The sequence below is a fragment of the Xiphophorus maculatus genome, chromosome 12 (assembly GCF_002775205.1).
Source record: "Xiphophorus maculatus strain JP 163 A chromosome 12, X_maculatus-5.0-male, whole genome shotgun sequence".
Classification (NCBI taxonomy): Eukaryota; Metazoa; Chordata; class Actinopteri; order Cyprinodontiformes; family Poeciliidae; genus Xiphophorus; species Xiphophorus maculatus.
In genome coordinates this window covers 7,639,659-7,667,638 of record NC_036454.1, presented here as the reverse complement: position 1 = coordinate 7,667,638, position 27,980 = coordinate 7,639,659, and the positions used below count along the sequence as shown (strand labels likewise).

At 37.0% G+C, this 27,980-nt stretch overlaps 2 protein-coding genes across 4 annotated transcripts in view; one reads left to right on the top strand and one right to left on the bottom strand.

Annotated features, from left to right (window-relative positions):
• The window catches only part of LOC102222437 (collagen alpha-1(XXVII) chain B-like), an 81,756-nt gene extending 61,938 nt beyond the window's left edge, over positions 1-19,818 (top strand). For 2 of the 3 annotated variants that reach the window (XM_023343772.1, XM_023343771.1), the window contains exons 37-61: positions 1,499-1,606; positions 1,706-1,759; positions 2,011-2,118; positions 2,194-2,247; positions 3,437-3,490; positions 4,466-4,522; positions 4,610-4,663; positions 4,747-4,800; positions 4,909-4,962; positions 5,081-5,134; positions 5,757-5,864; positions 5,962-6,069; positions 6,789-6,896; positions 6,985-7,038; positions 8,598-8,660; positions 8,825-8,878; positions 8,981-9,016; positions 9,511-9,528; positions 9,619-9,654; positions 11,412-11,438; positions 11,518-11,583; positions 11,683-11,851; positions 11,947-12,056; positions 14,546-14,764; positions 18,101-19,818. In XM_023343772.1, the coding sequence (XP_023199540.1) occupies positions 1,499-1,606; positions 1,706-1,759; positions 2,011-2,118; positions 2,194-2,247; positions 3,437-3,490; positions 4,466-4,522; positions 4,610-4,663; positions 4,747-4,800; positions 4,909-4,962; positions 5,081-5,134; positions 5,757-5,864; positions 5,962-6,069; positions 6,789-6,896; positions 6,985-7,038; positions 8,598-8,660; positions 8,825-8,878; positions 8,981-9,016; positions 9,511-9,528; positions 9,619-9,654; positions 11,412-11,438; positions 11,518-11,583; positions 11,683-11,851; positions 11,947-12,056; positions 14,546-14,764; positions 18,101-18,247 (1,974 nt within the window). In that variant the 3' untranslated portion in view covers positions 18,248-19,818. Of the gene's footprint in view, positions 1-1,498; positions 1,607-1,705; positions 1,760-2,010; positions 2,119-2,193; positions 2,248-3,436; positions 3,491-4,465; positions 4,523-4,609; positions 4,664-4,746; positions 4,801-4,908; positions 4,963-5,080; positions 5,135-5,756; positions 5,865-5,961; positions 6,070-6,788; positions 6,897-6,984; positions 7,039-8,597; positions 8,661-8,824; positions 8,879-8,980; positions 9,017-9,510; positions 9,529-9,618; positions 9,655-11,411; positions 11,439-11,517; positions 11,584-11,682; positions 11,852-11,946; positions 12,057-14,545; positions 14,765-18,100 lie in introns of those variants that run through there. The other variant, XM_023343773.1, reaches the window with a different exon arrangement.
• Positions 19,819-19,912: 94 nt separating this feature from the next.
• Positions 19,913-27,261, bottom strand: LOC102235214 (3-oxoacyl-[acyl-carrier-protein] reductase FabG-like). Its single transcript, XM_005800999.3, has 8 exons — positions 27,011-27,261; positions 26,697-26,867; positions 26,181-26,359; positions 21,286-21,379; positions 20,922-20,991; positions 20,799-20,835; positions 20,617-20,680; positions 19,913-20,118 (listed from the first exon to the last, which is right to left on the bottom strand). Exons 1-8 carry the CDS (start codon positions 27,032-27,034, stop codon positions 19,960-19,962), a joined length of 798 nt encoding a protein of 265 aa, XP_005801056.1. The 5' UTR covers positions 27,035-27,261; the 3' UTR covers positions 19,913-19,959.
• Between the last annotated feature and the right edge of the window lie 719 nt (positions 27,262-27,980).

Below are 27,980 nucleotides of genomic sequence, written 5' to 3'. Positions count from 1 at the left end.
AATTTCTCCAATTCACAGCCCGCTGTGTCTAACTAATAAATAAGTCATGGTTTTGTGTCATTCTAGTTCCACTACTGTGACTCTTTGTTTACATGCCTGAGCTGTCATTGCAGAAACTTCACACTGTAGCTCTGAGCTCTGCAGCAAAACTTTTAAGTAGAGCCTATTGAGTGTGAGGCACACAACTTCTCACTGTGGGCCTTTTCAGACACCTGTGAGTAATGGATACATTTTAGGGTTTTATTTGTAACCTTGAGCATTTGGTTGATATTAGCACCATTTACAGCTTCAGCATCTCTGCGCTCATTAGGTAAGGGTTTACTAGCTATACTACTGAGAAAATAGACGAATATAAGAGGTCTAACTTTTGTGGCTGCGGCTCCTCAGGCTCTGTAGTAACTCGTGTTCTGGTATTTGTTCACTTGATGATGTAGAAAATTTAAAGCGGGGAGTATAAGGCTGAAAGCACCAGCCAAAGTTTAACTGCACCATCACCACTTTTTGGCACTTGGGGGTAAAGATGTGTAAAAATCTCAAAGATAAAAAACTTCTTCATTGAAGCAGCTAGTTGGAAACAATTCCTCTTTAATATAGTAAAATTATTTAAGGGGGAAACATTCCAGTGCTAAGAAAATCTATTTTTATAAAAAATCATGTATACATCACTTGCTATCATCCCTGCTCAATATATGTCGTATAATCTCCTTTTTCCAATTAATGCGCAAGAGTTAATTTATTGTAGGAATTAAATTAACTCTAGCAACACCTTTTTGACATTTTTCTTAAATAAAGAATGATGATTTAAAAAACAACTTTCCTTTCTCTCAGTTGGAAAAAAAACATTTTTTCTCAAACATTTGGGATTTGTGATTTGTGATTGCATTTTTAAAATCACCACATCAACACAAACCAGCCCAATAAATGTGAAATTCTCTCAGGGCATCTAAACTTAGATGCACAACATTATCTTTTTATTTTTGTTCATTTAAATCACGACTTGCAGCCAATGAAAACCCAGAATTCAGTCTCTCAGAAAATAAAATGTTCTTGCATTGTGACTCACACCATTAAATAACATCAAGAAAAACAAGAATTTTAGATTCAGAAATTGTATCCATGTGTATGCACTCAGTGGTTGTTTTGGGCTCCTTCAGCATGAATTACAGTGATGGATGTCATGAAGCTGGTGGTTCTGCTGAGCTATTAAGTAAGTCCAGTTTGCCGTAACACCTTGCATTGTAGACGAATGCTGAAAAATGTAATATGAGGTCGTTATCTCACAAAGCTTGTCAGTAGGTGGAAGCATTTCCTGCCACTGACTTTATGCTGATATCCTTGATTTCCAGAGTAAAAGCTAATTTTACTTTCTCCTGAACAAATCATTAAGTTTGTTATATTACAAAGTCTCAGCAGCTGAGAATCCCCTCTAAGAGTTTGTCTGATTTCTACCAAAAGCAGTGCGGCTTAACTCAAGGGTGTCGTCTTTTTATTTTCTCAGGGCGAGAAAGGAGATGGCGGTCCAGATGGGGCCGGTGGGGACAGAGGTGAAATTGGCCTGAAAGGAAAGGAAGGCAGACCTGGTCCTCCTGGACTTGTGGGGGTCAGAGTGAGTATCTCAAGAGCGATCTTTGATTCCCTTTCACTTCTAATGAAGACAGCTCTTTTTGTCAACTAAAAGCCCTCTGCTCTGACTCTCGGTTAACAGGGTCAGGAGGGCACGCCCGGCAAAATCGGGGAAAGAGGAAAGCCAGGAGAAAAGGTCTGCCAGTTCACTTGCCTGCAGCAAAGCCTTTCATTGTAGTTGGCTCTCAATTGCTCTGTTGGATAGGAACTTGAATATTCCTTTGATGTAGTTGTAAACAAAGTAGGAACTTAGTAAGCTCCATAACAGCAGAAGTGGAGGTTCTTGTCAAATAGAGTTTCAGCATTGAATGTTTGAATGGTCAGATTCCTCCCACATGCGTTCAGGCGTGTTTTGTACATACCTGATTATTGGTATGCTTTCTCCAGGGGAGAAAAGGCCAGCAAGGTCATTTAGGTGAGAGTGGACCAATCGGGGAGCATGGAGAGCATGGATTTATTGGACAGAAAGGGGCAAGAGGAACCACCGGCCCCGTGGTACGTTATCATCTCAGGGAGGGAAGGACTATGAATTATGGTAAAACTGATTATTTCTATTATATTTTTTGTCAGGGTGTTCCTGGAAGAATGGGCCAACCAGGTGATCCAGGCTTAGCAGGTTATGAGGTAACACACATTTTAATCAGAAGATTCTATGATAAACCTTTAAGCCTTTTGTTTTAAAGCTAAAGGATATCAAATGCACTTCAGCCCTGAAGACATTTGTCTTGGGCTGCCATAAAATATGTTTTATGGTAGCCTTGTTTATTTTTTGTTTATTTCAAAAAATAAAAAATAAACAAAAAAGCCTTAAGAAACAAGTCACCTGGGTTTGGACATGTCTTTTTGTATTTGTGCTGTATGTTAAGAATCGTGTGTTCTTGTCTGAAAAATGGATTAAACAGAAAGAAAGATAAAGATCAGATTGAGAAAAAATATTTATTTTAAAAATTAACTTAGTATCAAAGAATGTTTTTATACATTGTGTCCATAGTTCAAACGACAAAATCAAAAAATAGTTTAGTACAGTGTTATTTACATACAAATAATTTAAAATGGTGATTTCATTCTGTAAACCTTGTAGTTGTCATGAAAACTTACTCTGTGAATTTATCCTGCTAGGTGGCAGGATTTCTTTACAATTCACTCCTGCTGAGCCTGAAGTTTCTCCATCCTCCACAGTTTCTTTTCCTTATTTATGCTTTACAGGCCTTTCATTTTGCATGTGTTTATAGCTTTAGAAATACCAAAGTCTGCATCAGACAATGGATCATAGCCCACCAAGTGAGCTCAACTGAAATTATTTTAGGGATTTTTTATTGATGTAATAATAGAGATCAAAGTTATTTAGCATTGTGGCTCAAAATCAGTAGAAATCTTCTTTCTAACATTGAGGCCAACTGTGAAATTTCAATTTTTAGGGTAAAATATAGATATTAACCAAGTTCTGTGTTAGATTCAAACTCTTTCTCTTGATGCCTTAATTCACACAAAGAAGTTTTGACCGAGCAATTTAAGATTTTTTCTTCTTAAAAATCATTCTGCAATGGCCTAATGTAATTTTGAGAAGAAGGAATTCATATTATTATCAAAATGAACATAAATAAACACCTGATATATATTACTGTGTGTAATGATGCTACATAATATACCAGTTTTATTTTTTAATTGAATACCTGGAATAAATTATATTTTCAATGATGTTATAATTAACTGAGGTGTAACTCTATTTGCACGACTTTGCTGATGAATTTGAAAAGTTTATTGATTTTGCTCCTTTTGTGTAAAAGCATAGTTTGTCTTTCTGTTTTTGTAGGGTTATGTGGGACCATCAGGACCGCTTGGACCCCCTGGATCGAAAGGTGAAAAGGTATATCAACCATGTATTTGTTCGCCTGTAAGCCACCGGCTGTCAAATTGTGTTATGAGCCCCGGGGGACTTGTCATATGTCAGATTGTTTTGGTGCACAACTACTTGTTTGAGACCAGATCTCTGTTCCTAATTATTGCCTTCTTGGTCTGTCTTAGTGTCATTGTCTGTCCCCAAAGTTACCTCTAATTTAATCTGTGATATGAACCTGGACAAATCCAATTAACTCAGCACAGTTAAATGTGTATAATTAGCCAGGCACCTGGACTTCTTCTCATAATTTTGCAGATATTAGCCACATAATTTGTGTTTATTTGACAGAAGCACTGTGTAATATGTGTATACACTGTGCACCAGAGTTTAGTGATACACTCATTTGCATTTTTTTAGTCCCTGGGCAGAAGCCATCTGGATGCGGTTATTTGTTGTTTTCTCATTCCCAGTATCCTCAATATAATTGCTGTTGCCTGCGCTCTAATTAATGCAGTATCACGCTATCACCCAGGCCATTTTAGAATTTATGATAGTCAATTTAGCGCCAGGTACTTCTGGCACTGAAACTACAATGTCCATACAAATCTAAATTATAGTTGAAGGTACGGCTTATTGCTTTTCATCTGTGCAGTTGTCAGGCGTCTTTGCCCCCTAGCCTTAACTATTTATCCCTCTTATAGTTTCATTGTTGGGTTCTGTATTTATTTATTTCATTCCCCACATGTGCATCCTGTAATTGTTTAAATTATACATGCATCCATTTCTATTGTTTAATGAATAACACAAAAGCTCCCAGAGCTAACCAGCTTCATTTATGTGTAATAGGATCATTGCTGGTAATAGCTTTGGAAAATGACTTGCCTTTCTTTGAAAGAGGACCCCCTGCTTTTAAAGAAACATGTAACACAGCCACTCTTTCTGTTCAGGTCAGTGGATTTAATAGTGAAAACATCTGACTGTTGTCTTTGGCTTCTTGCTTAGGGTGAACAGGGAGATGACAGCAAGGTAGAGGGTCTTCCAGGTCCCCAAGGTGACAGAGTGAGTTTCCATCCTGCACCAGATCTTTGCAGCATCTTAGCAGCAGCCTGCTAACACAAGGCACACATTGTTTTCATCTGAATTCAGGGTTCTCCCGGAGACAGAGGGGAACGAGGAGAGCCAGGTGACCCAGGACACATAGTAAGTTGGCATAAGACAACAATAATATCCCCCAAATCTATAATTACACAAATGAGCTAAAACAAATGACCTTTTTTTGTTAGGGTGTAATTGGTTTCAATGGGCCTAGAGGTGAAGCAGGTGCACCAGGTCTTCCTGTAGGTATCCATTTTCTGGCTTCTAACGTGTTAAGTATCATTTTACCAATCATATATCAGTTAAATCATGCAAAGTCCAATAATGTTGATATGAATGATCCTTTTCAGGGACATCCAGGGCTGAAGGGACAACCAGGTCTGAAAGGATCCAAAGGTGATCAGGTAAAGACATAAATCAAATAGTTATGTGGGATTGAGTGAGAAAGTAAGATTATTTGTTCAATTTCATATACATTTTTTTCTTACCACAAATTCAGAAGATGGCTTTTTGTTGCTTTAGGGTCCTAAAGGAAAATCAGGCGTAACAGGAGCATCTGGGATCAGAGGACCATCAGTGAGTTGCACTGACATTAGGTCTAAAGTGTATTCGCTCCTTATGAGCCTTTATGCTTATTTCTGACAAAATGTGTCCTGAAAAATAAAGACACATTAAACTGGTTGCACAAGAGTGTGTGTCCTCTAACTGATAATGTGTTGAACCTCCACCTTAATGCCACCTCTCAGCTTACCAAGGCCTGTCACACCACCCTGCAGAAGTTCTGCTAATCTTGCAGATTGTTTAACATTCTGTTGTTCACAGTCTTCCTCAGGTCATCCCACACAGTTTATATCAGCAGTAGTTCTGGACTCTTATGTTGTTTTGGATGTATGCTTGGACTCACAGTGATGCTAGGTGCAAAAGGTCATGAACATGCTTTCACCAAATATTAGTTTAACTTTGTGAACACTTATGCAACCAGGGTTTGTAAACTAATTTTACAGAATACATTGCTTGTTTTCATTTATAGGACGAAATTTTGATTATTTTAATCTGTTTTTTTACACCACAAAAATTATGTTTTAACAGGGGTGCATACACTTTTTAAATCTACCATATTTTTGTCAAAGAGTTGTTTTACATATTAAATATCTGCTTAGCAGTAGTGTTTATTTTGAGGTTTTTTTTTTGTCCTAAGGGTCCACAGGGGCCATCTGGCCCACGTGGGGTCCTGGGCAGGGAGGGACTGGAGGGCCCACCTGGGATGGATGGCTTACCTGGTAAAGATAGAAGTAATGGAGTCAAGGTGAGCTCATTGTCTGAGAAACATATTTAAATGAGAGAGAAATAAAACAAAATCATTTCTTTTTTTCTGTTGCTCACTATTGGTGCTTTGGAATTAGGGGGATCAAGGAGAGGACGGAGAAGTTGGTTTACCTGGAAAACCTGGGATGCCAGGCGGAAAGGGGGTGACGGGACTTTCAGGAAGCCAGGGCTCCTTTGGCTCAAAGGTATGAAGGCTGGGTTAACTGCATTTTTTCATTTTAACTGGCTGTGCTAAAAATGATAAAAGAAACTTTTATAAATAAGAATGCAAGAAAATATTTCCATTGACAGTCATAACAGCCAACAAGCTTTAATCTGTTGGAACAGCCTCTCTTGGCATTTATGTAGCAATTGCTGCCTGTTTATGTTACTTTTTTATTGTGCCTGACTCCACTTCAAGCCTGTATGGCCTCTTAAAATACCCCATGCAATGCAGTAATCAGTGTTGCAAAATAGATGACACAATTTATTTGCGTGGCCGTTCCAGGAATATAAAAATGCAAAATTCATGACGTTTGAGAAGAGAATTAATTACAGCCACAGAGAAGCTGAATTTATTAGTTCTGCAGTAACAATCAGTTTTTATCTCCTGGGCAACTCCTGGGATAGGAAGCAAAATTATGGGTCATATTTTGGAAACATGTTGGATTTATTAGAGTTGAAGCTTTGATTGTTGTTTTGTACCCCAATGTCAAATACATATTTTAAGAATGCACCTGAATGACATTATGGAAAGTAACTTGGGAGTTGCATTTTCAGCAGTAATATTTTCATGCAGGCCACACTAATTTACAGTTGTGAACTATAAATTTGTTGTAATAGTAACTTCTACTGGTTTGTCAACATAAAAGTGCCAAAGCTGTGGTGTAAGTTGTAAAGGAAGATGTTCATGTGTGTGTTTCAGGGGGACAGGGGTTCACCAGGACAGGTGGGCCCAGCAGGGAAGAGAGGTTTTGTTGGTGTGATGGGACTACCGGGAAAGCCAGGAGACCTGGGAGCAAAAGGCCAATCAGTTAGAAGAGATTTCCTTTAATTGGCCAAATTCCTTTAAATGACACTATTATTTGATTTTCTGATGGCTGCTATTTTATTTTTGTCAGGGGGATAGTGGTGAGCAGGGCTACCCAGGAGTACTGGGCATGTTTGGTCCAAAGGTGAGTAACCAAGAACTCTTTGTTTCAAGAGTTCAACTTTTGCATTTCCAAACATCTGTCTGGAGGCTGGGCTTGGCATTTAGCAGAAGAATGTCCTAAAAATTATGTTCAGGGTTAGCCAAGGTACTTTTGTTAAGATTAAATGCCTAAAATTATCTGGTTAAATGATTATGTTGTGTTTGAGAGAATTAGGCTTCAAAGCTAAGAGTATTATTGTATAATGCCCCTGAGTGACCTCTGTTCAGCCACAACTGTTTTATTTTTAGCCATTTTGCACTTAAGATAAAACCAGCTGATAAATCTGCATGGAGTTTATTAGCTTAAGTCTTTCATATGAAATCCTCTGAGTGATGCCAAAAAATGACCCTGTAATGGAGCTCTTTGTGAATAACTATTGTTAATGCTCAGTAGTTGATCTAACTCTGAAGCTTTTAGCAAAGATAGAAACAGTAAAAGTGGGATTAAAGTGTAGAGGCTCTAAAATGTCTGGTGATTGTCCGGTAAAGCTATGCTAGCAGAGGATTTGAAGCTAACCCTGCATTTGAACTTTTAGTAGAATAAAATGTGTTGTGCCTTTGGTCACCTTAAGTCTGGAAAAAGCTATTTTTTAACTAGGGAACTTGGAGTAAAACTGACACAAAAAATCTTATAGAAGTAGTTCTGACAATCGGTGCAAGAGTGAAAAGGGTAATCTGCTCTATCTTGTATTTAGAGGGTGTAAAAAAGTTAATACTGCATTAGAATATTGATTTTCATAAAACAATTTGTCTCATAACTTATCAAAATCAATCTGAAGAGAAAATATTTTTCATTTCCAATCATCTGATTACGTCACATTGACATGATGATATGTGTTTATGTGTTTATGTTTATTTAAAATCAACACACAATTAGTTTCAGCTATGAATGAAAATGTTTAAACTAATAAACAAAATTAGCAATCCAATCAGTATCAACTCGCTGCTGATGAACTGATGATCTGTCATGGATTTCTAAAATAAAAGAGATTTTAACCCAGATAAACTGTTTTTAAGATGATCTTCCCTTCAAAGTTTGTGAATAAAAAGGTTACCTAATCCTGGCTTTAATTAAACTTTACACGAAATAAAGAAAAGTATGATGCAGACTTTGAATAATTTAAATTTAACACAGTCGAAGATAGGGAAACAGGCACTGTGGAGATTTTGGACGACTTCTGAATTCAGCTTAGTGGAAGAGTTAACTTTGGAGGGAGTTGAACAACTTACTATGAAATCAGTGTCTCTGTTTATGCATAAAGACTATACCATAACTGCTTGCACATGTGCTATCACACAAACCAACAAGATAATAACAACCTAACTGGATCATAAACTCTTCATTTGAGATTCTCTGCTGTAATTAATGTGTTACTTTTAACTAACTATACTCTTTAAAGGCCGTTTGAATTGAAAGATTACAGTTCATATCTGATAATCTCAACATATCCTTTGCTCCACGAAGATTTCTTGTTACTTTTCCCGAGGTCTGGTTTTTAACTTGCATGTATTTTGCACTGAGATGTGTTGATGTGTTTCCAGGGATCCCCAGGGGACATTGGCCTGGCAGGAATACAGGGACCAAAAGGACCACGAGGATTGATGGTAAGCTGATAACAAATAACAGCTTGCCAGCTCAGTGCAGTATTTCAGCCAACTCGGGCCACTGAAATCTCCCAAACTGCACATTTGGCATGAAAAATAAGTGCGGCCTCATCAGAAGCTTCATCACATGTGTCCTTAGTCACTTACATGCCTCTGCTTTTCAGGGTGCGGTGGGAGCCTTGGGCCCCGTTGGCATCATTGGGCCCAGCGGTCATCCAGTATGTACCTCATCCCTCATCCTGTGTGCCAGGCTTTATGTGACTCCTCTCTGCTTTCGTAGCAGTGATGGAGTGATCGTCTGTTTTTTGTCTCCTCACCAGGGACCTCAGGGTGACAAAGGAAGTCGCGGGGAGACGGTGCGTGGCGCTGTTTTGATGAATCCTTGTCTGTCTGTACTGTGAGCACAGAATAGGATACTTAGCAAGGAGACAGCACACCACTCAGCCTCCTCCTGCCCTTCAGCACTTTTCATTTCCTATTGTGTTCCGCTGTTTGTTGTTACACTCACAGTGACACTTAGCTGCTGTGGAAAACCTGTCAGTGTGACAAATGTAGGCCTCTTGCACGTCTCAGAGCTTTTTAAGAGGTTTGTTGAGCGCTCGCACACAGCATAATTTACGGGCGCTCTCCGAAAACGCCTACATTCACATCCAGGTCTGTAGTGTGAAAATTGGATTTGCTATGTGGAATAAGATTTTTAAGTAAGAAGTTGCAACAGGCAGAAGAGTAATTTTAGCAATAAAGTACACCAGATAAAGATGGTAAGTTTTGTGTTTTTTTTTAGAAATGATAAAGTTTTTCTGCCTTTATTCTTATTTCATAATCAGTTTGTTTTCTTTTTCTCCCTAAGGGGTTACCAGGACCAAATGTAAGTAGTTTTTAATATATATGTAAGAACAAAATTACTATATATTGTTACATAAAATGTAAATGTTTTAATTTTTTAATTATTTTTTAGGGATCGCCTGGTCCTCGAGGACCACCTGGGCCACCAGTAGGTTTTCCTTTTTGCATGCTAAACACATGAAAAATAGATAAATTACTTTCACATTCATTAATACTGCATATAGTGTCAGCTTGTCACAGTCTACAGACAACTTTCAGGTTTGTGTTGTGCACTGATTTGCAAAACTACAAATTTCTCTGGGACTTTTCCACATTTGGCACACTAAAGACACAACTTTCAATGTATTTATATTGTAACCATTTGTCATAAACCAAGCACATAACTGTTCTGTGTTGGTTTATAAAAAATTTTTTAAAAATCCTAATGTTGTAAAATGCCACTATGTGCCTGGAAAATACATAATACTGCACCTTTAACTTGCATGCAAAATGTATATGGTGGAAAACTAACACTGCACTGTTGCGTTCACTGACGTCTAGGGATTTTCTTCTAGTGGTGGATGTGTTCCAGCTTATCAGCAACAACATAAAGTGTGTCATAACATAGTGTTACTTCACTCTTTCTCCCTGGGTTTTTATTTGTGGCTATCTGGTGTCTGTGACACACACACTGTGTTTTTTGGTGCTTTTGATGAATTTTTAAGAGGCAGATCAGTGATTTTCAAACCACACAAAGGAAGCTAGTAGGGACTCTCTACTTTCTTTGTTCATTTTTTTTCTACTGTTTTGTGGTCAGCAAGGGAGCACAGTCTTCATAGTTTTTTGTCTTCTTTTGGGCATATTTCTTTTATTTTGAGTTAGTAAATGTGGCAATATTCTGCTGTGGGGATACTTTTCTTTAGCAGGGGCAGGGAAATTGGTCAGAGCTGATGGGCATGTGGATGAAGCGAAGCTCAGAGAAACCCTAAAAGGAAATTTGCAATAGACTTTGCAACTGGGATACAGCTACAAAGCATGGGTCCCTGGGTCAGAATGGCCCAATCTATGTCCCAACCGAAACTGAATTGAAAATCTGTCAGAACTTAAAAACTACTATTCAAAGATGCTGTGCATCCAGTAAGACTGAGCTTTAGCTATTTTGCTAAACTAAACCCTCCTATAGTTAGCTTAATATGAACAAATTTTATTTTCAGAATTTATGCTTTTGTTTTTTCACTATTGAATATCAAATTTGCTACAATGAGCAATGAAGGTTTAGCTCAGCATAGGTCAGCAAAACATAAACAAACTGAATTCTAATGCATGGCACTGGAAATATTTGAACCTACCAAATATATCAAACAATCATTCATTAGTCTTATTCAAATCTGAGATATTGCAATGTTTGACATTAATTTTGAGGTCTGACAGAAAAAAACATCTCTAGTCCCAGCTTCTGGTTTTTTGGTCAACATGAAGTGACCACACACTAAAATGTCTAAAATTCAGGTTTTAAGATTAGATTTCATTTTTCATATGTGGAAAAATGGCACATTTTAGACACATTCTTGGTGGAAAACTATTAGAGGAATAAAAATGCAGAGGGTGAACTGTAACTGTGTTATTTGGAGCAGATAATCTTTCTTTTCAGGCCTGCCTTTGTTCCTTTGTGATCAGCTGTGTTGTAGCCGGCCGCTCGTCTCCTCTGCAGTTATGGATAATTTATTTTCTATTCATGCATCATTTCATGCACATCATTAATTTGTCTCTGCTTATCTTCATATTTAGTGAGAATAGAACACCATAACTCTAGATTATAGATTATTATAAAGACGCTTGACACACACAGTAGAAGAAAGCTAACAAGAAGAGCAGATGGGGCTGAGATTGCTGTATTAATGCCTCTTTTCTTTTGCTGGTTTGAAGGGCCTTCCAAGTTCTGAGCATTTACTAGTAAGTTTGTTTCTTCTCACATCATAATTTGGGGTTTAATGCTGACAAAATACAAACTAAATGTGTCTTCTGACTGCAGAGAAATGAAGCTCTCCGTCCTGCTTTGGAAATCATCATGGATCCTCCTGCTGTTCTACAGCAAGAGGTCAGTTTTTAATGGAACTGTAAGCCATGATATGATTTTCTTCTTTAAACTGCAGAACATTTTGACCCTAAACTGTGTAAAAACTCACATTAACACTAGAATTATCAAAGCATGGACTTGCCCATGTTAGACCAAGGCACGGAGATCTTGAAGACCCTTCACCACCTCAGCACGTTGATCCACAGCCTGAAGAACCCGCTGGGAACCAGACGCAACCCGGCTCGAACCTGCCTGGACCTTTACAACTGTGAGCAGCGGATGTACGACGGTGAGGAGTCGTTTAACAGGATGTTGCGTCTATGCACTTGTTCTGTGTCAGTTAGTCAGACTTTGTTTTCTTCTGTGGTTGATTTCTTTTCGCAGGAGCTTACTGGATCGATCCAAACCTTGGATGCAGTGCAGACAGCATTGAAGTGATGTGTAACTTCACTGGTGGAGGACAAACTTGTCTGAAACCTATTACAGTTTCAAAGGTTTGAACTTGTTTGCATTTCCTCTTAACCAAACCTACAGGGCCTTCCACAATGTAATGACAAACATCAATGTTTATATGATATGTAAAGAGAATGGCTGAACCTTTTATGACAAATAGAGATCTAAAAAGAGAGGCATGCATTTGTTTCCAGCCCCGTTTAGTCTGTTATCCCTAAATGAAATCAACAAATTTGACTTATGGTGCAATTGCAAGAAGAAAGGTATTGTTGAAATTCAACTATTTGGCCATTAGAACTCTGTATGTTGTGAAAAACCTGACATCCCACATTACTAGTCAGATGGTAAAAAATGGTGGGATGGTCTGGGTGTGGTGATGCTTTCCTTCAGGAGAGACGGGGACACTTGTAAGAGATTATGGATAGATGGTGGGTGGTAAATAGATGTCATTCATGGAATAAAAGGTAGTACTGCTTTGTAGGATCACTTTCCATTAGGACAAATATAAACATTCAACTAGAATATTTATATTTAAATTAGATTACTTTGATTTAAATCAAAGTAATCTAATTTAGAATCTATAATATGACTTGAAAATTGATATTCAATAATGCATTTCATCCCATTTGACTGGGCTTGAGCTAATTTGTAAAAAAAAAAAAAAAGATTTTCTACTGTGGTTACAACAATAAATTGGTTCAAGCTTAATACAAATCCATGACACATGTTTAAAATTTTTATTTGCATAAAATTCTCAAAGTATGAACTGTCTGCATTGGTCTATCACACAAAATCCAATTCAACAACACTGAAGATTGTGAAGTGATAAAATGTGGAAAAAAAGCTCCTAGAGGTATGAATACTTTTACGAAGCTTTGTAGATGAAGCTGTAATGAACATTTAACTTTCAGATTCTACAGAGGGTACAAGTAGGGGAATGAACACATAACTGTAATTATCCTTAAGGGAAATGCTCCAGATAAATCTCAAAAAGGGATATCCAACAAAAAAGCTGAAGAAGCAAAGAGTTTAAGACTGTAAATATCACTTGTGACAAACAGGCGTGTAGCCGTCCTGGTTTTTGCTTTTAAGCATGCTTTTGGAACAATTTGGATGGCCTGTTAGAACAGTAAATCTAAATGCATTGCATTAAGTCTCCAGAGTTGGATACAATCAAATGCACTCTCATCTGGAAAGTAAATTTCTTTATCTAACCTTCATCTGTTGGAGTTATTTTATCTTTAATATACAGGGTAAAATGTTTGGATTCCACACAATGGCAAAGGCGTAGGCCAACATATTTCCAGCAGAAGGAGCAAAGAAAATTATAAAAACATAAAGTCATTCTTAATTCAGAATCTGTCATACAGATAGATGTAAGTGATTCATAGAATAATGGGTTTATTTTTAGGCTTAGATCAGCAAGAATGACTTAAAACTTTGAAAAAGCAGTAGTTGATCATATTTCTGAGCGAATTACGTCAATGTAAGTTCTGTTTAAAATAAATCACACACATTAGATCAAACTAGACCACCAGCATCTGCAGTTTATTTGAATGTGGTGAAAAGTTGTGCTGTTTTTTAGGGGACATTGTGAAAAGCTTGATGTGGCTTAATAAATCCAAACATCTATTAATTTATCCATCATTTACCTGTAACAGCTTGTCTGTGCCGGGTTACGGTGAGTTTTGGTGCCTAAGGTAAACCCTAAACAGAGCTGAACAGAAACACAAAGACACACAGGACAAACAAACATACACACACACCCACAATTGCAGAGACCATTTGAATTAAGATTGATTGTTTTGGACTGTTGGAGGAAGCCAAAGTATCCAAGCACAAGCTTATGGGGAGAACACGCAAACTGTTTGCAGAAACTGTATGTTTAAGAGCTCTTCTTGGTATGCATTCAATCTAGGCAGGCGGCCATGGCTTGGTAGGTCTGCAGTTGTGCCAAACTATTTTCATTTTTAGACTTTGGCTTGCAGATATGAAGTTTGACACATTAATTACTAACCCTTCTCCCTGATGTGTCTGTTGAATTCTGTGGTCTTCATGATGCTATTTGTTCTCTAACGGTCTTAAGAAACCTTTGAGGCCTTCAGTTGTATTGAAAGTGAGATTTACCTACACAAAGGCAGACATTGTTAATAATCAGGTAATGTATAAAGGGAACTGGTTGAGCTGGATTTGACTTGGAGATATCAGAGTGAAGAGGTTTAACAACCAATGAATGCTGCCACACTGTTTATAAAAAGTTTTGAAAGGCACAGCAGTGATTGAGAAATTTTAGAGAGCTCTGATTTAGGTTTTTGGTCTGTAAGTCGCCTTAGCTTTTTCCAGGCAAATGATGACAAAAAAGCTTAGTGTGATGTGATAACCACAAAATCAGATTTTTTCCCACGTTAGAGCTCATTTCAAGACGTGTCCATGTTTTAGTACTAAAATATCCTTTTTTGATACACTAAACCATGTTAATCAGTCTGAAGTGTTCCAGTTTCTCAGTACTGGTCATATGTTTTCTCTGTAGTTGGAAATTGGAGTGGGTCGAATCCAGATGAGATTTATCCACCTGCTGAGCACCGAGGCTGTGCAGCACATCATAATTCACTGCCTCAACGCCTCTGTGTGGGCTGAAGGTCCCACCCAGCAGCCTTCACCCAGGTCCGTAAGCTTCAAGGCCTGGACCGGGGAGGAGATCCAGCCAGGGGACCTTCTGGAGCCTCAGATACCCAGGGACGACTGCTGCGTATGGCTCTTTTTATTATCACATAGATTGACAGTAACAATGTGATGGCCTTTCTAACATTAAATAATTACTAATGAATGTCTCTAAAGCTGTAAATTGGGATACTCACGTGTAAACATTGATGGTTCATTTAGCAGATCACTGCAGTCTACTGCGGACCAAACTTTTTTGTTCTGATGCTGTGCTGACAACAACCATAACTAATTTGCAATAATGCTGATGTTTATGCATATAAATAAGTTTGTGGTCTTAATAGCTACAGTAGTGGAGATGTTTAGACTTCTAACAAAGTTCCTCAGATCCCTCATTTTACACCTTATTGGGGTTCAAATAACCCCAATATTAAAGCTTTAATAATCAACTTTAATTGCTAAAAGTTAAGTTGCTGCCTAAATTGTGTGATGAGGTGCACAATTCTCAAATTAACTGATTTTGGTTCACATTCAATATAGTATGGCTGATTAAGGTCAAGGATTTAACTTTGACAAATTTATTCAGCAGCAACCCTTATTTATGAAGCATTTTTCAAAGCTTTTCCTGCACACAGTTGAAGCTAATTTTGTTTCTGCTTTTGCCTTTCATCTTCGCAGAAAACAAACGTTTTGGAAAGCTCCCTTCAGGGTTAAGATTTTCATTAATTCTTGTTTGCAGTATTGATGTCTAGACAGGAAAACAAGAGACTTTTGGCAAGTTTGCAGTGCAATCGCCTTTGTTTACAGGAGGTGATTCCTCTGGTGCAGAAGCTGGCAGTATAATTGTTTTTTGCAATCAACCATAAAACACAAAGAAGTAAAAGATGGAAAGGGTCTGTTAGCTTGGCAGCTGCTGACAGCATTTCAGTTTAGTTTTTTATTGTGTTTTTGCATTTTTACGTGGACAGACTTTATGAGAAACAATCCTCTATAAGGAAGATGCATTAAAGAAGGAAAGGGAAAGGTTGTTTTAAAAAAACACCTTCTGTAGAACTGGCTCAACTAAAAGTCATAAACTAAGCAATTTCCCATCCATTGTATCGCTAAACAGTAAACAATAGCTTTTTAATTGGATACATAAATACATAAAATGTTAGACATTTTTACCAATTTGTGCATGAATGAAACATAATGTAGCTTTTAAAGGGATTCTGCTACACCGTTTTAGATAGTTAAGCTGAACCACAATTTTAGCCTTTCATTAGAAATGCGCAAATTATATTGATATCAAGCAAGTAACATGGTGTTTTCTTTGATAGAGATACTAGTTTGAAATTTAATTAAAAAAAAAACAAAAAAAAAAACAAATGATCTCCTTTTACATTTCAATTAGAAATGGCAGAATGCATTAAGCTGCAGCATTAATCTAATGTTTGTCTCTGCTGTAGCTGCAAACACAAACTGGCTTGCCTGCAGCAGGCTCCTGCACAATAACAGAGACTGGGGCACAGAGGCAATTTGCATGACTTCAATTTTTTGATAGTTGGGTCTTGGTTTTTTGTCTTATTTTGGTTTATTTAGCTAAAGTCAGATATTACATTAGACATACTAATCAATAACAGGTCTCCACCAAGAAAGAAATACATTCACTCTTCACTGTATTGGCCACCTACTGTATTACTAGGTCGGATCACCATTTTCGTATAGATTGTTCTTAATTCTTCATTTGCATTGTAGATTCTGAAGTGGTAAAAACATTCTTCAGAGATTTCGGTGCACATTGACATGATGGCATAATGCAGTTACTGCAGATTTGTAATCTGATCCATGGGGGGAATTTCCTGTTCCACCACATCCCAGAATTGCTTTGGGTTGAGGTCTGGTGACTGTGGAGATTTGTGTTCTATTTTCAAGACCAGTAGATTAGCAGTTTCTACAATACTCAGACAATGTTTGAACATGGCAACAATGCAAGTCACTGAAATCTCCTGGTCCCCCTTCTGAAGCCTAATTTGACCTTAAACAAGTTGCTTTTACCATGTCTTAATGTTTACAGGAGTTAAATTACTATCCTGTGATTGGTTGAGTCAATATTTTTGTAGGGTAATTGAACAGGTATTTAATTATGTGATCCTTGAGTGTTTGTGCACAATGGCCAAAACCACATTTGGTGTGTGTTTAGAAAAATTTAACACAACAGACTTTCCAGATGCGCAGAGAGTAAATTTACAACTCTTCTGCACATAAAGAAGCAAGTTTGTCCTCAAAATGTCTCAGTCTATAGAACATCACTCCCAAATACATTTTTTTTGAAGCAAGGAGAAGTTGCTTCGAGTTCTCCAGAAAACATATGCCATTCACGCCTGTGATCATTTGAACTTCTCTGTTCATCTATAAAGTTTTCACATCTCTTTATTTTTTAAAACATTTTATGCTACAGCTTTATTACAAATTGTTTCAAATTTATCCCTTCTATCTTTTGAATGTTTTATTAAATTGAAAACCAAGAAATCTAATTTATGATCATATTCACAGCCTTTACTTACACTTTCTTGATCAAATTTTGGCAGCAATTACAAACTCACCGATCTTAGCTTAGCTCACCGATCTTTAGGCAATTTGGCCCATTCTTCTTTGCAGAACTTTTCAAGCTCCATTAAACCATGAGATCTTCACCATGTGCCTTGTGCACCCTGGAGCAAGTTTTGATCCAGGATATCTCTGCTTTGAATACTTTCTGGATGCACAGTACAAAAAGCAAAGGGACCATTTCTACTGGAAATTGTTACCTGGTAGCTCTGTTCATTATTCAAAGTGACTGGTGATCTTTTAATAAAAAGGCAGGTTGTATATATGTACAGTACAGACCAAAAGTTTGGACACACCTTTCTAATTCAATGGTTTTTCTTTATTTTCATGATTATTTATAAGGCAAGAAATCCCACTTATTAACCTGACAGGGCACCTATGAAGTGGAAACCATTTCAGGTGACGACCTCTTGAAGCTCATCAAGAAAAGTGTGTGCAAAGCAGTAATCACAGCAAAAGGTTGCTACTTCGAAGAAACTAGAATATAAGGGGTATTTTCAGTTGTTTTACACTTTTTTGTTTAGTGCATATTTCCACATGTGTTATTCATAGTTTTGATGCCTTCAGTGTGAATCTAAAATGTCAATAGTCATGAAAATAAAGGAAACTCATTGAACTAAAAGGTGTGTCCAAACTTTTGGTCTGTACTGTATATATATGAATATATAAAAAAGAAAAGCTGATAAAATTTAGATCTACTCCACTTGCGTTAATCTCTGGAATAGAAATTAGAAATTTGCCTCCACTTTCGATATTCCTGTAGAAAAGGTAGAACTGGATTTTGCCATCATTTTGTCTTCTGCCTCATGTGTTGTTATATAATTGTATCTTTCAGATCAGAGACGGACGCTGGCATCAGACCCACTTCATCTTCCAGAGCCAAGACCCAACTTTGCTTCCCATCATAGATGTGCACAATTTGCCAACCACAGAGCCCGGCGCGCGGTTTCACCTCGAGGTCGGACCTGTTTGCTTCCTGTAGCGCCGACTCTGAACACTTCACAAAGGAGCGACTGCATGAAAGCTTTGAAACGGAGGAAGAACATCAAAGATTTTGTACTTTCGAAAACAACGAAGCCCTCCACCCTACCTATGAAAAATGCTTGGACTGCAAAATAAAAACAACAAGACAAAAACAACAGCAGGGACACTATAAAAAGACAGCTCATTGAAATTGCAGAGATAAAACTTCTGGCCCAACTGAAAACAAAGACTTGGTTGTGTGATACAAGAGCCGGATGCTTCCTTCGGAAAAATTAGATGAGCATCTTAAACTTGTCATCTCTGAAACCTTGTTGTATATTTTTATTCATGGTCTGACGAACCGTTCTGCAAAAAATTGTACAAAAATATGGAAATTATACATCTTGAAATGAAACTATTTATAGATGTAAATGTACTCTGTACTGTGTTGAAGTGCAATTGCTATAGTTTGCAACGTGTAGGGATATACAGTCATATCACCCATTCAGGTATCCAATGTTACTCCAGGTGTTTCTGCGTGAGCCTCAATTAGCAGCTCGGTGATGAGTGTTCGTGCAGGTATGTTCACAGTGTTGTGTGGCACTTTTAGTGCAAACGTGGAGCAAAGATGTCAAAAATGCTACCTCGCTCTGCACCGCTCAACTCGATGCAAACTGAAGCCACGACCTGATCTAATCTGGGACAACATAGAGGTGACACCTGGTGCTAAAGCTGTGCACACTCTGGGGATAAACTCTTGTCAGCGCTCATCCGAGCTATCTCTGTGTTTTAAAAGGGAAGAATGTAAAGTATACACACACACACAATTTCTTGAAGTATCATCTTGACAGTTTAACGATTATTTGTATAATTTTCAATACCATAAGATAAGTTTTTCTTGTCAAATGTAAGTTTATTATCTGCAACCATTTAGTATCAATAATTTCTATTTAAAACTTATTTAAATATTCATTAGCTCGCCACCTCAGAAGCAGATACCAGCGCTTTAAAGGTTATTTAAGATGCAACAAATATGATTGGTCTCACCAGTCTGTGAACTCAGAGGATTTCTAACATGACAGAATACAATGTAAATATCAGTTTTTGTTGTGTGAACAATCTTTTTTTTTTATGCTGAATAAAGTTTTAATGACTTCACAGGTAATTGAGATAAAGTGTGAAACTCTTTAGAAACAGCTTTTATATAATACATGTTTTGACAAGATAAAATAATTTAAATTTCAAAGAATATGAAAAACACAACTCAATGATCCTCACAGTGTTAAATATCCAAGTTTACATGAAGTTGTAAACTTGCATAGTAAAAACGTTTGATTAAATATTTAAAAGAATACAATGAGTACACTATATAGCACTCATTTTCCTATTTTTAATGAGCCAACTGTATGAAAAACAAAGAGTCATAAAGCCCTATTGACATGTCAGCTGCGTATGTTAGATTTACAATACATTTTTTAATGCTATACCTTTAACATATTAACTGACAAAATGTTATTACATCCAACAATATTACACTTTATTACATTTTAGTTGGCCAAAATGGTTACATTTGATAAAATGACTCTAAATTAAATGACTCTAAATTACTATAATACGCCTACTTTTCCTTCCTATCTTCTGTGATAAAACAAACAAACCAAAAAAAAAAAAATTACTGAGACACTTTATTCAAAATGCCTTTATTCTTAGGCTTTTGCATGTTAACATCCCTCATCGTGGGCACATGGCATGGCGACCCCCATCAATCGGTAGGTTCACTCCAGTGATGAAGCTGGCAGCGTCGGACGCCAGGAAGGCAATGCTGTGCGCCACTTCTTCCACCTCACCCGGCCGGCCAAGGGCGTGCGTCTGTTTGCACTTTTCAAGAAACTGCGGATGGAAAGTCAACAAGGATGTTTGGATGTGTGAAGAGTGTTGGGCAAATTTATGTAACAATGAAATCCAATTCAGACTGTAACAGCTAATATTTTTAATAATCAAATATTTGTTAGAACGTATAATAAATGAAGCATGAGTAAACTGCAATTGGTACCGATAAATGGACTGTTACGAGCCCTAATATTTAATCAAACAACTGACCAATTCCATTCATTGCTTTTTATGATCTTGTGACTTGAGCCGGTCAGGAAAAGAAGTGTTACAACTACTCACTGTTTTACACAGCTTTCCTTTATTTACAACGCAGTATAATAAATCTGTTTTAACAGTGGTGTGCTTGCAGGCCAATTTACACAGATTGCAATTTGAAATTTGTTTCAAAAAAGCCTACATCAGGTAAAACAGACACCAAGAACATAAAAGGCTGTCTGTTTAAAAGTCCCTCATGCAAAATAGACTCAGTTCGACCAGCATTTGTTGTTTTATTACCTGGGTATACTGGTCCTCATCCAGCCCAGCTCTTCTGTGGACATCTGTGATAATCACTCCAGGACTAAAGAGATTAAAAACACAAATACAGAATAAACATCTTATAATATAGAACGGACTATTTAGTTCTGTGAAAGTAATAATTTCAGAAAAAGAAACAGTAAGAGCTTCCAGTCACGTACCAGACAGAGTTTACTCTGACTTGCTTCGATGCCAGCTCTACAGGTAAAATGAAGCAGTCATATAATGCTCAGTACATTTAAGTGCAGTGCAGTACTTTCTATTAAAAACAATATTTATCTTACCAAGAGCTATACAACGTGTAAACTGGTCAATGGCGGATTTGGACATGCAGTACGCCAACACACCAGGGAACTGAAAAGAACACACATCTCAATTTTTACAACGTTTAAAACAAAACATATGATGCACATGCTTTACAGTGTTTTCATTAATAGTTTGCATCCCGATGGATGAACTTATCAATCCCTCCACAGGAAAATCTATGTATCACAGCAGCACAAAACAAAACTGCAAACTGCAGTAAACAACTCACAATGGCAATCAAATCACACAAAAAATCTAATTTCAGTAGAAAACAATATAAAATATAAGGATAACTAAAAGCTATACACCATGTAAAAATAGTTGTTTAAGAAGGATACCCACAGATCTCTGTCCATTCACACTGGAAACATTGACGATGGAGCCTTTGGTCTTGATCAGGTGGGGTACACAGAGCTGAGTCAGGTGGTAGACCGATCTGATCAGGGAAACAGAAAAGATATAGTGCCGGAAAAATCAGCTTAAGAATCAAATATGAAGTCACCATCATCTAAAAGTGGGTAAAAAGGGACAGATTCCTTGTCAGCAAGGGTATTATTATTGCTGAAGGGAAAATAATCCCACATCTGTGACTGGATTCAGTAGTGTGATAACAGCAATATCACACCTGCCCACAAACATTCACACGATTTGTGTCAGACGGCTTTTTGCTGCTGCTGAGATCTGATGTTTGTGTTGAATTAATGCTGTTTGGAAATATGTGGGTAAAGGAAATTGGGTTTTTTTTTATGACATGCTGTTTTCTTTCAATGTTCACCTTCATTTAACACACAAATTGAATTGATGTTCTAGAAAGTGTGATAAATGAGACAAGAGAGAGAAAACACATGAAATGCTACTCCAAAGGTCTCTTTGTCCTTCATTTCAGTTCATCTTAGTTTATTTATATAGCACTCATTCACAACAACAATTGTCTCAAACTAAAACATTTGTAGTTTATATACAGAAATATGGATTCAAACAGGAATACAAAAAAACAAAAAAAAAACAAAGAATCACTGGCCCTGGAGTACTTTCTATGTTAAAGCACAAACAAGTTCAAGTGTTTTATCTACAGTTGTGGTCCAAAGTTTACATACACTTGTAAAAAACATAATGTCATGGCTATCTTGAGTTTCCAATAAGTTCTACAACTCTTATTTTTCTGTGACAGAGTGATCGGAACACATACCTGTTTGTCACAAAAAAAACAGTCATAAAGTTTGGTTCTTTCATAAATTTATTATGGGTCTGCTGAAAATGTCACCAAATCTGCTGAGTCAAAAATATACATACAGCAACATTAGTATTTGGTTGTTTTGGTGATGTAGAGAGTTGTGTCAATCAAATTAGCTTCATGTCATGGCCTCTTCACTTCTTGTAAGTGATTCTGATTGACTACAGCTGTTGACGTCTCATGAGCCCATTTAAATAGGGCTCATTTGACCCAGTGATTAGACTCAGCCACAAAAGCTACAATGGGAAAGTCAAAGGAACTCAGTGTGGATCTGAAAAAGCGAATTATTGACTTGAACAAGTCAGGGAAGTCACTTGGAGCCATTTCAAAGCAGCTACAGGTCCCAAGAGCAACTGTGCAGACAATTATTCGCAAGTATAAAGTGCATGGAACAGTTGTGTCACTGCCACGATCAGGAAGAAAACGCAAGCTATCACATGCTGCCGAGAGGAGATTGGTCAGGATGGTCAAGAGTCAACCAAGAATCACCAAAAAGCAGGTCTGCAAGGATTTGGAAGCTGATGGAACACAGGTGTCAGTCTCCACAGTCAAGCGTGTTTTACATCGCCATGGACTGAGAGGCTGCCGTGCAAGAAAGAAGCCCTTGCTACAGAAAAGGCACCTTAAGACTCGGCTGAAGTTTGCTGCTGATCACATGGACAAAGATAAAACCTTCTGGAGGAAAGTTCTGTGGTCAGACGAAACAAAAATTGAGCTGTTTGGCCACAACACCCAGCAATATGTTTGGAGGAGAAAAGGTGAGGCCTTTAATCCCAGGAACACCATGCCTACTGTCAAGCATGGTGGTGGTAGTATTATGCTCTGGGGCTGTTTTGCTGCCAGTGGAACTGGTTCTTTGCAGAAAGTAAATGGGATAATGAAGAAGGAGGATTACCTATAAAAATTCTGCAGGAAAACTTAAGACCATCAGCCCGAAGGTTGGGTCTTGGGCGCAGTTGGGTGTTCCAACAGGACAATGACCCAAAACACACATCAAAAGTGGTAAAGGAATGGCTAAACCAGGCTAGAATTAAGGTTTTAGAATGGCCTTCCCAAAGTCCTGACTTTAACCCCATTGAGAACATGTGGACAGTGCTAAAGAAACAGGTTCATGCAAGAAAACCATCACATTTAGCTGAACGGCACCAATTCTGTCAAGAAGAGTGGTCAAACATTCGACCTGAAGCTTGCCAGGAGCTTGTGGATGGCTACCAAAAGCGCCTAGTTGCCGTGAAAATGGCCAAGGGACATGCAACCAAATACTAATGAAAAAATTCCTAACAGGGTTTTTTCATTTTTATAAAGTCACAGATGCCACAATTATCACTGCCTCTAACAGCCTCTAAAAATAAACGTAATCAAATCATTATTATTATTATCTATACTTTAAATGTTTCAGCTGATTAGATTATTTTAATTAGTAATCCAAGACTGTTTTTATCTGGGGTGTAAATATAAAACTACAGAGACCTCATTTCTTAGACTCTGTCCACCAGGTGCATGAGTGTCATGTTCATCCTGTCACCATGTACAACATGGAAGATGTTGAGAGGTTAAGAAAAATCTCGAATGTTGACATTGAACTGCAGAAAAGAATAGCATTGGTGTCAACAAGTCTCCATAAAAACTTAAAATAACATCTTCATGCTAGCTAGTTGTTTAGGATTGATGGAAGGAAAAAACATTTTTAGTCCTATTTTCCACAAACTTAAAAATGTGAAATTTGCTTAAACCTTCTAGAATTTACCTCACACTGTAAACAACAAAATGAAGAAGTTTATTGCTTAGTGAGAGATTATGCTACTGCAATAAAAGATTAATTTATTTTTGGACGTTTTACACATCTTTAACAGGGGTACCAATAAAAGAAGAGGGTATAGAGATAGATCATATGGCTTTAAAAAATAATAAACTGCTTTTAATGATATTAAGTGATAAAACAAACAAATTCATTGATTCAATTATCAGAAGAATAAAAGTTTTTTTTTTTTTACATTTTTGAATGGAATTGGAAGACATGTAAGAATTTGTTTTATTATCTAAAGAAGTGAAAATTGTATTTCTTATATGCCTTTTCAAAATACAATTTAAAGGGTTAGTTCACCTGATTCAGTTACACTAGACTTGGTGCCTTTTGCACAGCTTTAGTATCAGCATCCTACTTTCTTGCAAACTAAAGCTATATATAAGGCACTAACAGTAAAAACAATAAACTTGATAAGGTAAAGCCCTCCCCACACTCTTCTAATAAAGAATGTTTTAATATAACATATATATATATATAATTAATGGTATAATGGTATAATTAATGCAAAATGACTTAAGTGATGACAGACTGGATGCTGAGGAAAAATTAGACTAAACCTATCAGGATACAAGCAACATGAAAGAACCCTCAGGTATTTTTTGAGAAGATTTTTTTCCTTGTAGTTTTAAAACTGTAAAACACGTGATACAAAAATACCAAATGCTAAACTACAAATTTCCCCCTAGACTCATCATCTGACATATAAAGGAGAACACAAGAAATAAAAACAACTGAAACCAATCAGATTATTCCTGAGAGTCGTTCTTTTAATAATCGAGAAGGCAATAAAAGTCTTTTGCCCAGAGCTGCTGCTGCAGCAGTAACAACTCAAGGAGAAGATAATGAATTTTTATCACATGGAAAACAGAAACACAAGGTTATGATTAAAAAACTCTCTTTCTTTCTCCTAAATTGTATTCATAATTCTTTAAATGATGTGAAACTTTCATATTATAATGAATGTAATCTATTAATGCCTAATGGGATTTTTTTTAACTGTACTCAATGGCTGCACATAATCAAAAACAGCATTAGGAGTTCATACAATAAAGGATACAAACTTCCATTATTCTTTCAAGGTGCATGAAGGGAAATTAAAAAATGATTAAAACCTTTTTGCTTCCAGTAATTTTTGCAGACATTTGTCCTTCCCTCTGCTGAAAAGCTTTCTGAAGATGCAGATTTCATCTTGATTATTGACTAGGGAATATCTGTGTTTGACTTGCCAGGAAACACATGGAAACCCAATAGTGATTATATGGAATGTTTTTCAATAAGAGGATGAGATAAGCTGAACACAACAATGCAGGCAAGCTAAAGAATGCTATTAAAGCATCCGGTGCTTCCTTAGCACCCCATGTACCGATCTGTTTCACTCTTTCAGCTAATTTATTGAAATAAATAAACTTCTCTATGATATTTGAAACTGACCAAAACCCATCTGTATTTTACAGAAAATCACATGGGCTCTTATAACAAACAGCCCTAAATAAAATAGTTGAATTTTAAATCTTACAATTCCAAATGTATTGAAACATGAAATCTGTAAGCAACAATATCTGATGGCTGAAAGTTTCAGCCATCAGATATTTAAGATTAAAGACCACTCTGGGAGAAATACATAAAGTCTATTATTAGAAACAATCAACATAAAAATCAGACAAACTCATTAGGTATGCAACACAACAGACGAGGCTGAAAATAAATATTAAATGGCTTGGAGGCCCCTAAGAAAGCTCTGGAATAAAGAGAAATCACAGTGCAGAGGAAAATGCAGCAAGGCATAAAACACTGTTTAAACTCTACCTACAAACAAAACTTCTAAATTATCAAAATAAATAAACGCAGCTGCCTTGCAGGCACCCTGAGGTCACATAAACTGGACTAAAGCGTTAAAGCATCTTTTGGTTGGACGACACAAAATTACCTTTTAAAGACAAAAAAATCAACATCTGATTGATTTTAATCTCATGAGAAAAGTTTCTTTTGCAACATCTAAATCAGTGTGAAACTGAGTATCACAATTTTCTGAGTATCTGAGACTGAAAATAACCGACTGATTAGAGATTTTAAGAATGCATTTCTATGTATTTTGTACACAGAAATATAAATCCAAAATTGAGTTGAGCTGACTTTCTAAATATATATTTGATCTACATCCACATGCATTTGAATGGTGTCTCCCGTGAATCCTACCTGACGTTAACATTCATGACCTTGTCATACTGAGCCAAGTCTGAGGTCTCAATGCTGCCCATAGCCAGGATGCCAGCGCTGTTAACCAGGACATCCAGCCGGCCAAAGCGGCTAATGGTTTGTTCCACAGTCTTCCTCACTGTGTCTTCATCAGTCAGGTCTCCAGGAACAAGCAGAGGCTGTAGAAGAAAACTGACACTATATTATTATTCATTTGATAAAAAAGAAAGTCAAAATTTTACACTTGCAGTAAAATGTTTTTTTTACAATACAAACTTGAAGCAGAAAAATGTAGTTATGGTGAATCAGTCGTAGATCATTCAGAGAGTTTTCATTCATAAAAAACTTTGATAAGAAATAAATATGTTTAAAAAATACTGAAACCCTAGCCAATCTGCTCATATTTACTAAATATTGGCTAATTCTCGGGGTTATAAACGGAAATTGTTTTAATGCACCTGTTTATACTTTTGGCTCAATGCAAATTTGTACACAGATCCTAGGAAAAGAGTGTACCTCAGCAGCGCCACATTCGACGCACTGCTTGGCTACTTTCTGCAGGTTCTGCACGTCTCGGCCGTTCAGAGCCAGCAGAGCTCCGAGTTTAGCGAACAGCACGCTGGTACCAGCCCCGATCCCCGAGCTGGCTCCCGTTATCAGGGACACCTTCCCCCTCAGTGATGACACCTGCAAAAAAACAAAAAAAACCCAACATAGAAACTGAAACTATCAGATGACTGTACACAAGGTAAACAAACATGCAGAAGGAAGCTTTTCTTCAACTGCATTTAACGAAAAACGCGAATTAACCATCTTAAAGTACGACTTACTTTAAACGCGTCTTCTGAAGCCATTTTTGAACGTTTTGCTTATGTCTATGGTTTCTAATCCAGGACCAGCAAGGTCTGTCCACCAGTGATGACGTAATATGACAAACCAGCACCAGAGTTTTAGTTTATTATGCGAACAGGAGCTACAGGTGCCTCCTAAAAAAACATGAATCAATTCTAAAAGTAAAACTTTTGTCTTTTAGAGTTATTACACGCGGTGATATAATTTGGTAGTTTATTTTTGTTTATTTTAATAACTATGGCGTCATAAGACTGACCACAAGGTCATTTGCAACTACTATTCAAGAGTGGTGCAAATTTGCCCCAAATTATGGTATTTCACAGAATTGTGACAGTATTTCTATAAATGGAATATGTTTGTACAACGCAACATTTGTTTTCAGTTTGAAATTAAAATGTGTTATTATGGTCACATGGCAAAAAGTTTGTACACCCCTGTGTACAGGTAACAAAACCCCACATCCCCTGAGAACATGAAAAAGGTAGAAACAAAAGTTTTGGTATCACTTACCTTCCTGGAATTATTGGATACTATTTTAATCCAATAATAAATTCTTCAAACATGCTAGAAACAGACAAAGGAACACTCCAGGTTTGTCGTAATAACATTATGACATGATTAAAGCTAAAATAAGTCCATTTAAATAACCAACAAAGTATTTAAAGTGGATTCAGTTTGTTTTTAAACTTGTAACTTTTCAGCAGTAGTCTTGAAAACATATATAACGTCAGGCAGATTGTGTCCATGCAATGCTGCACCTACGCATTAATACAAGAAGGATCCCTGATCAAGTATTGGGGACACAGAGCACATTTCTTTTTCACTAGGTCATCATTTATGAATTAAAATATTTCATTTTTAATGTAATATAGAATATCAATTTTCAAACAGAAACAAAGTGCATGAAATATATCCAATGAATCAATAGGAGTTTGACTTGTTGAGCTA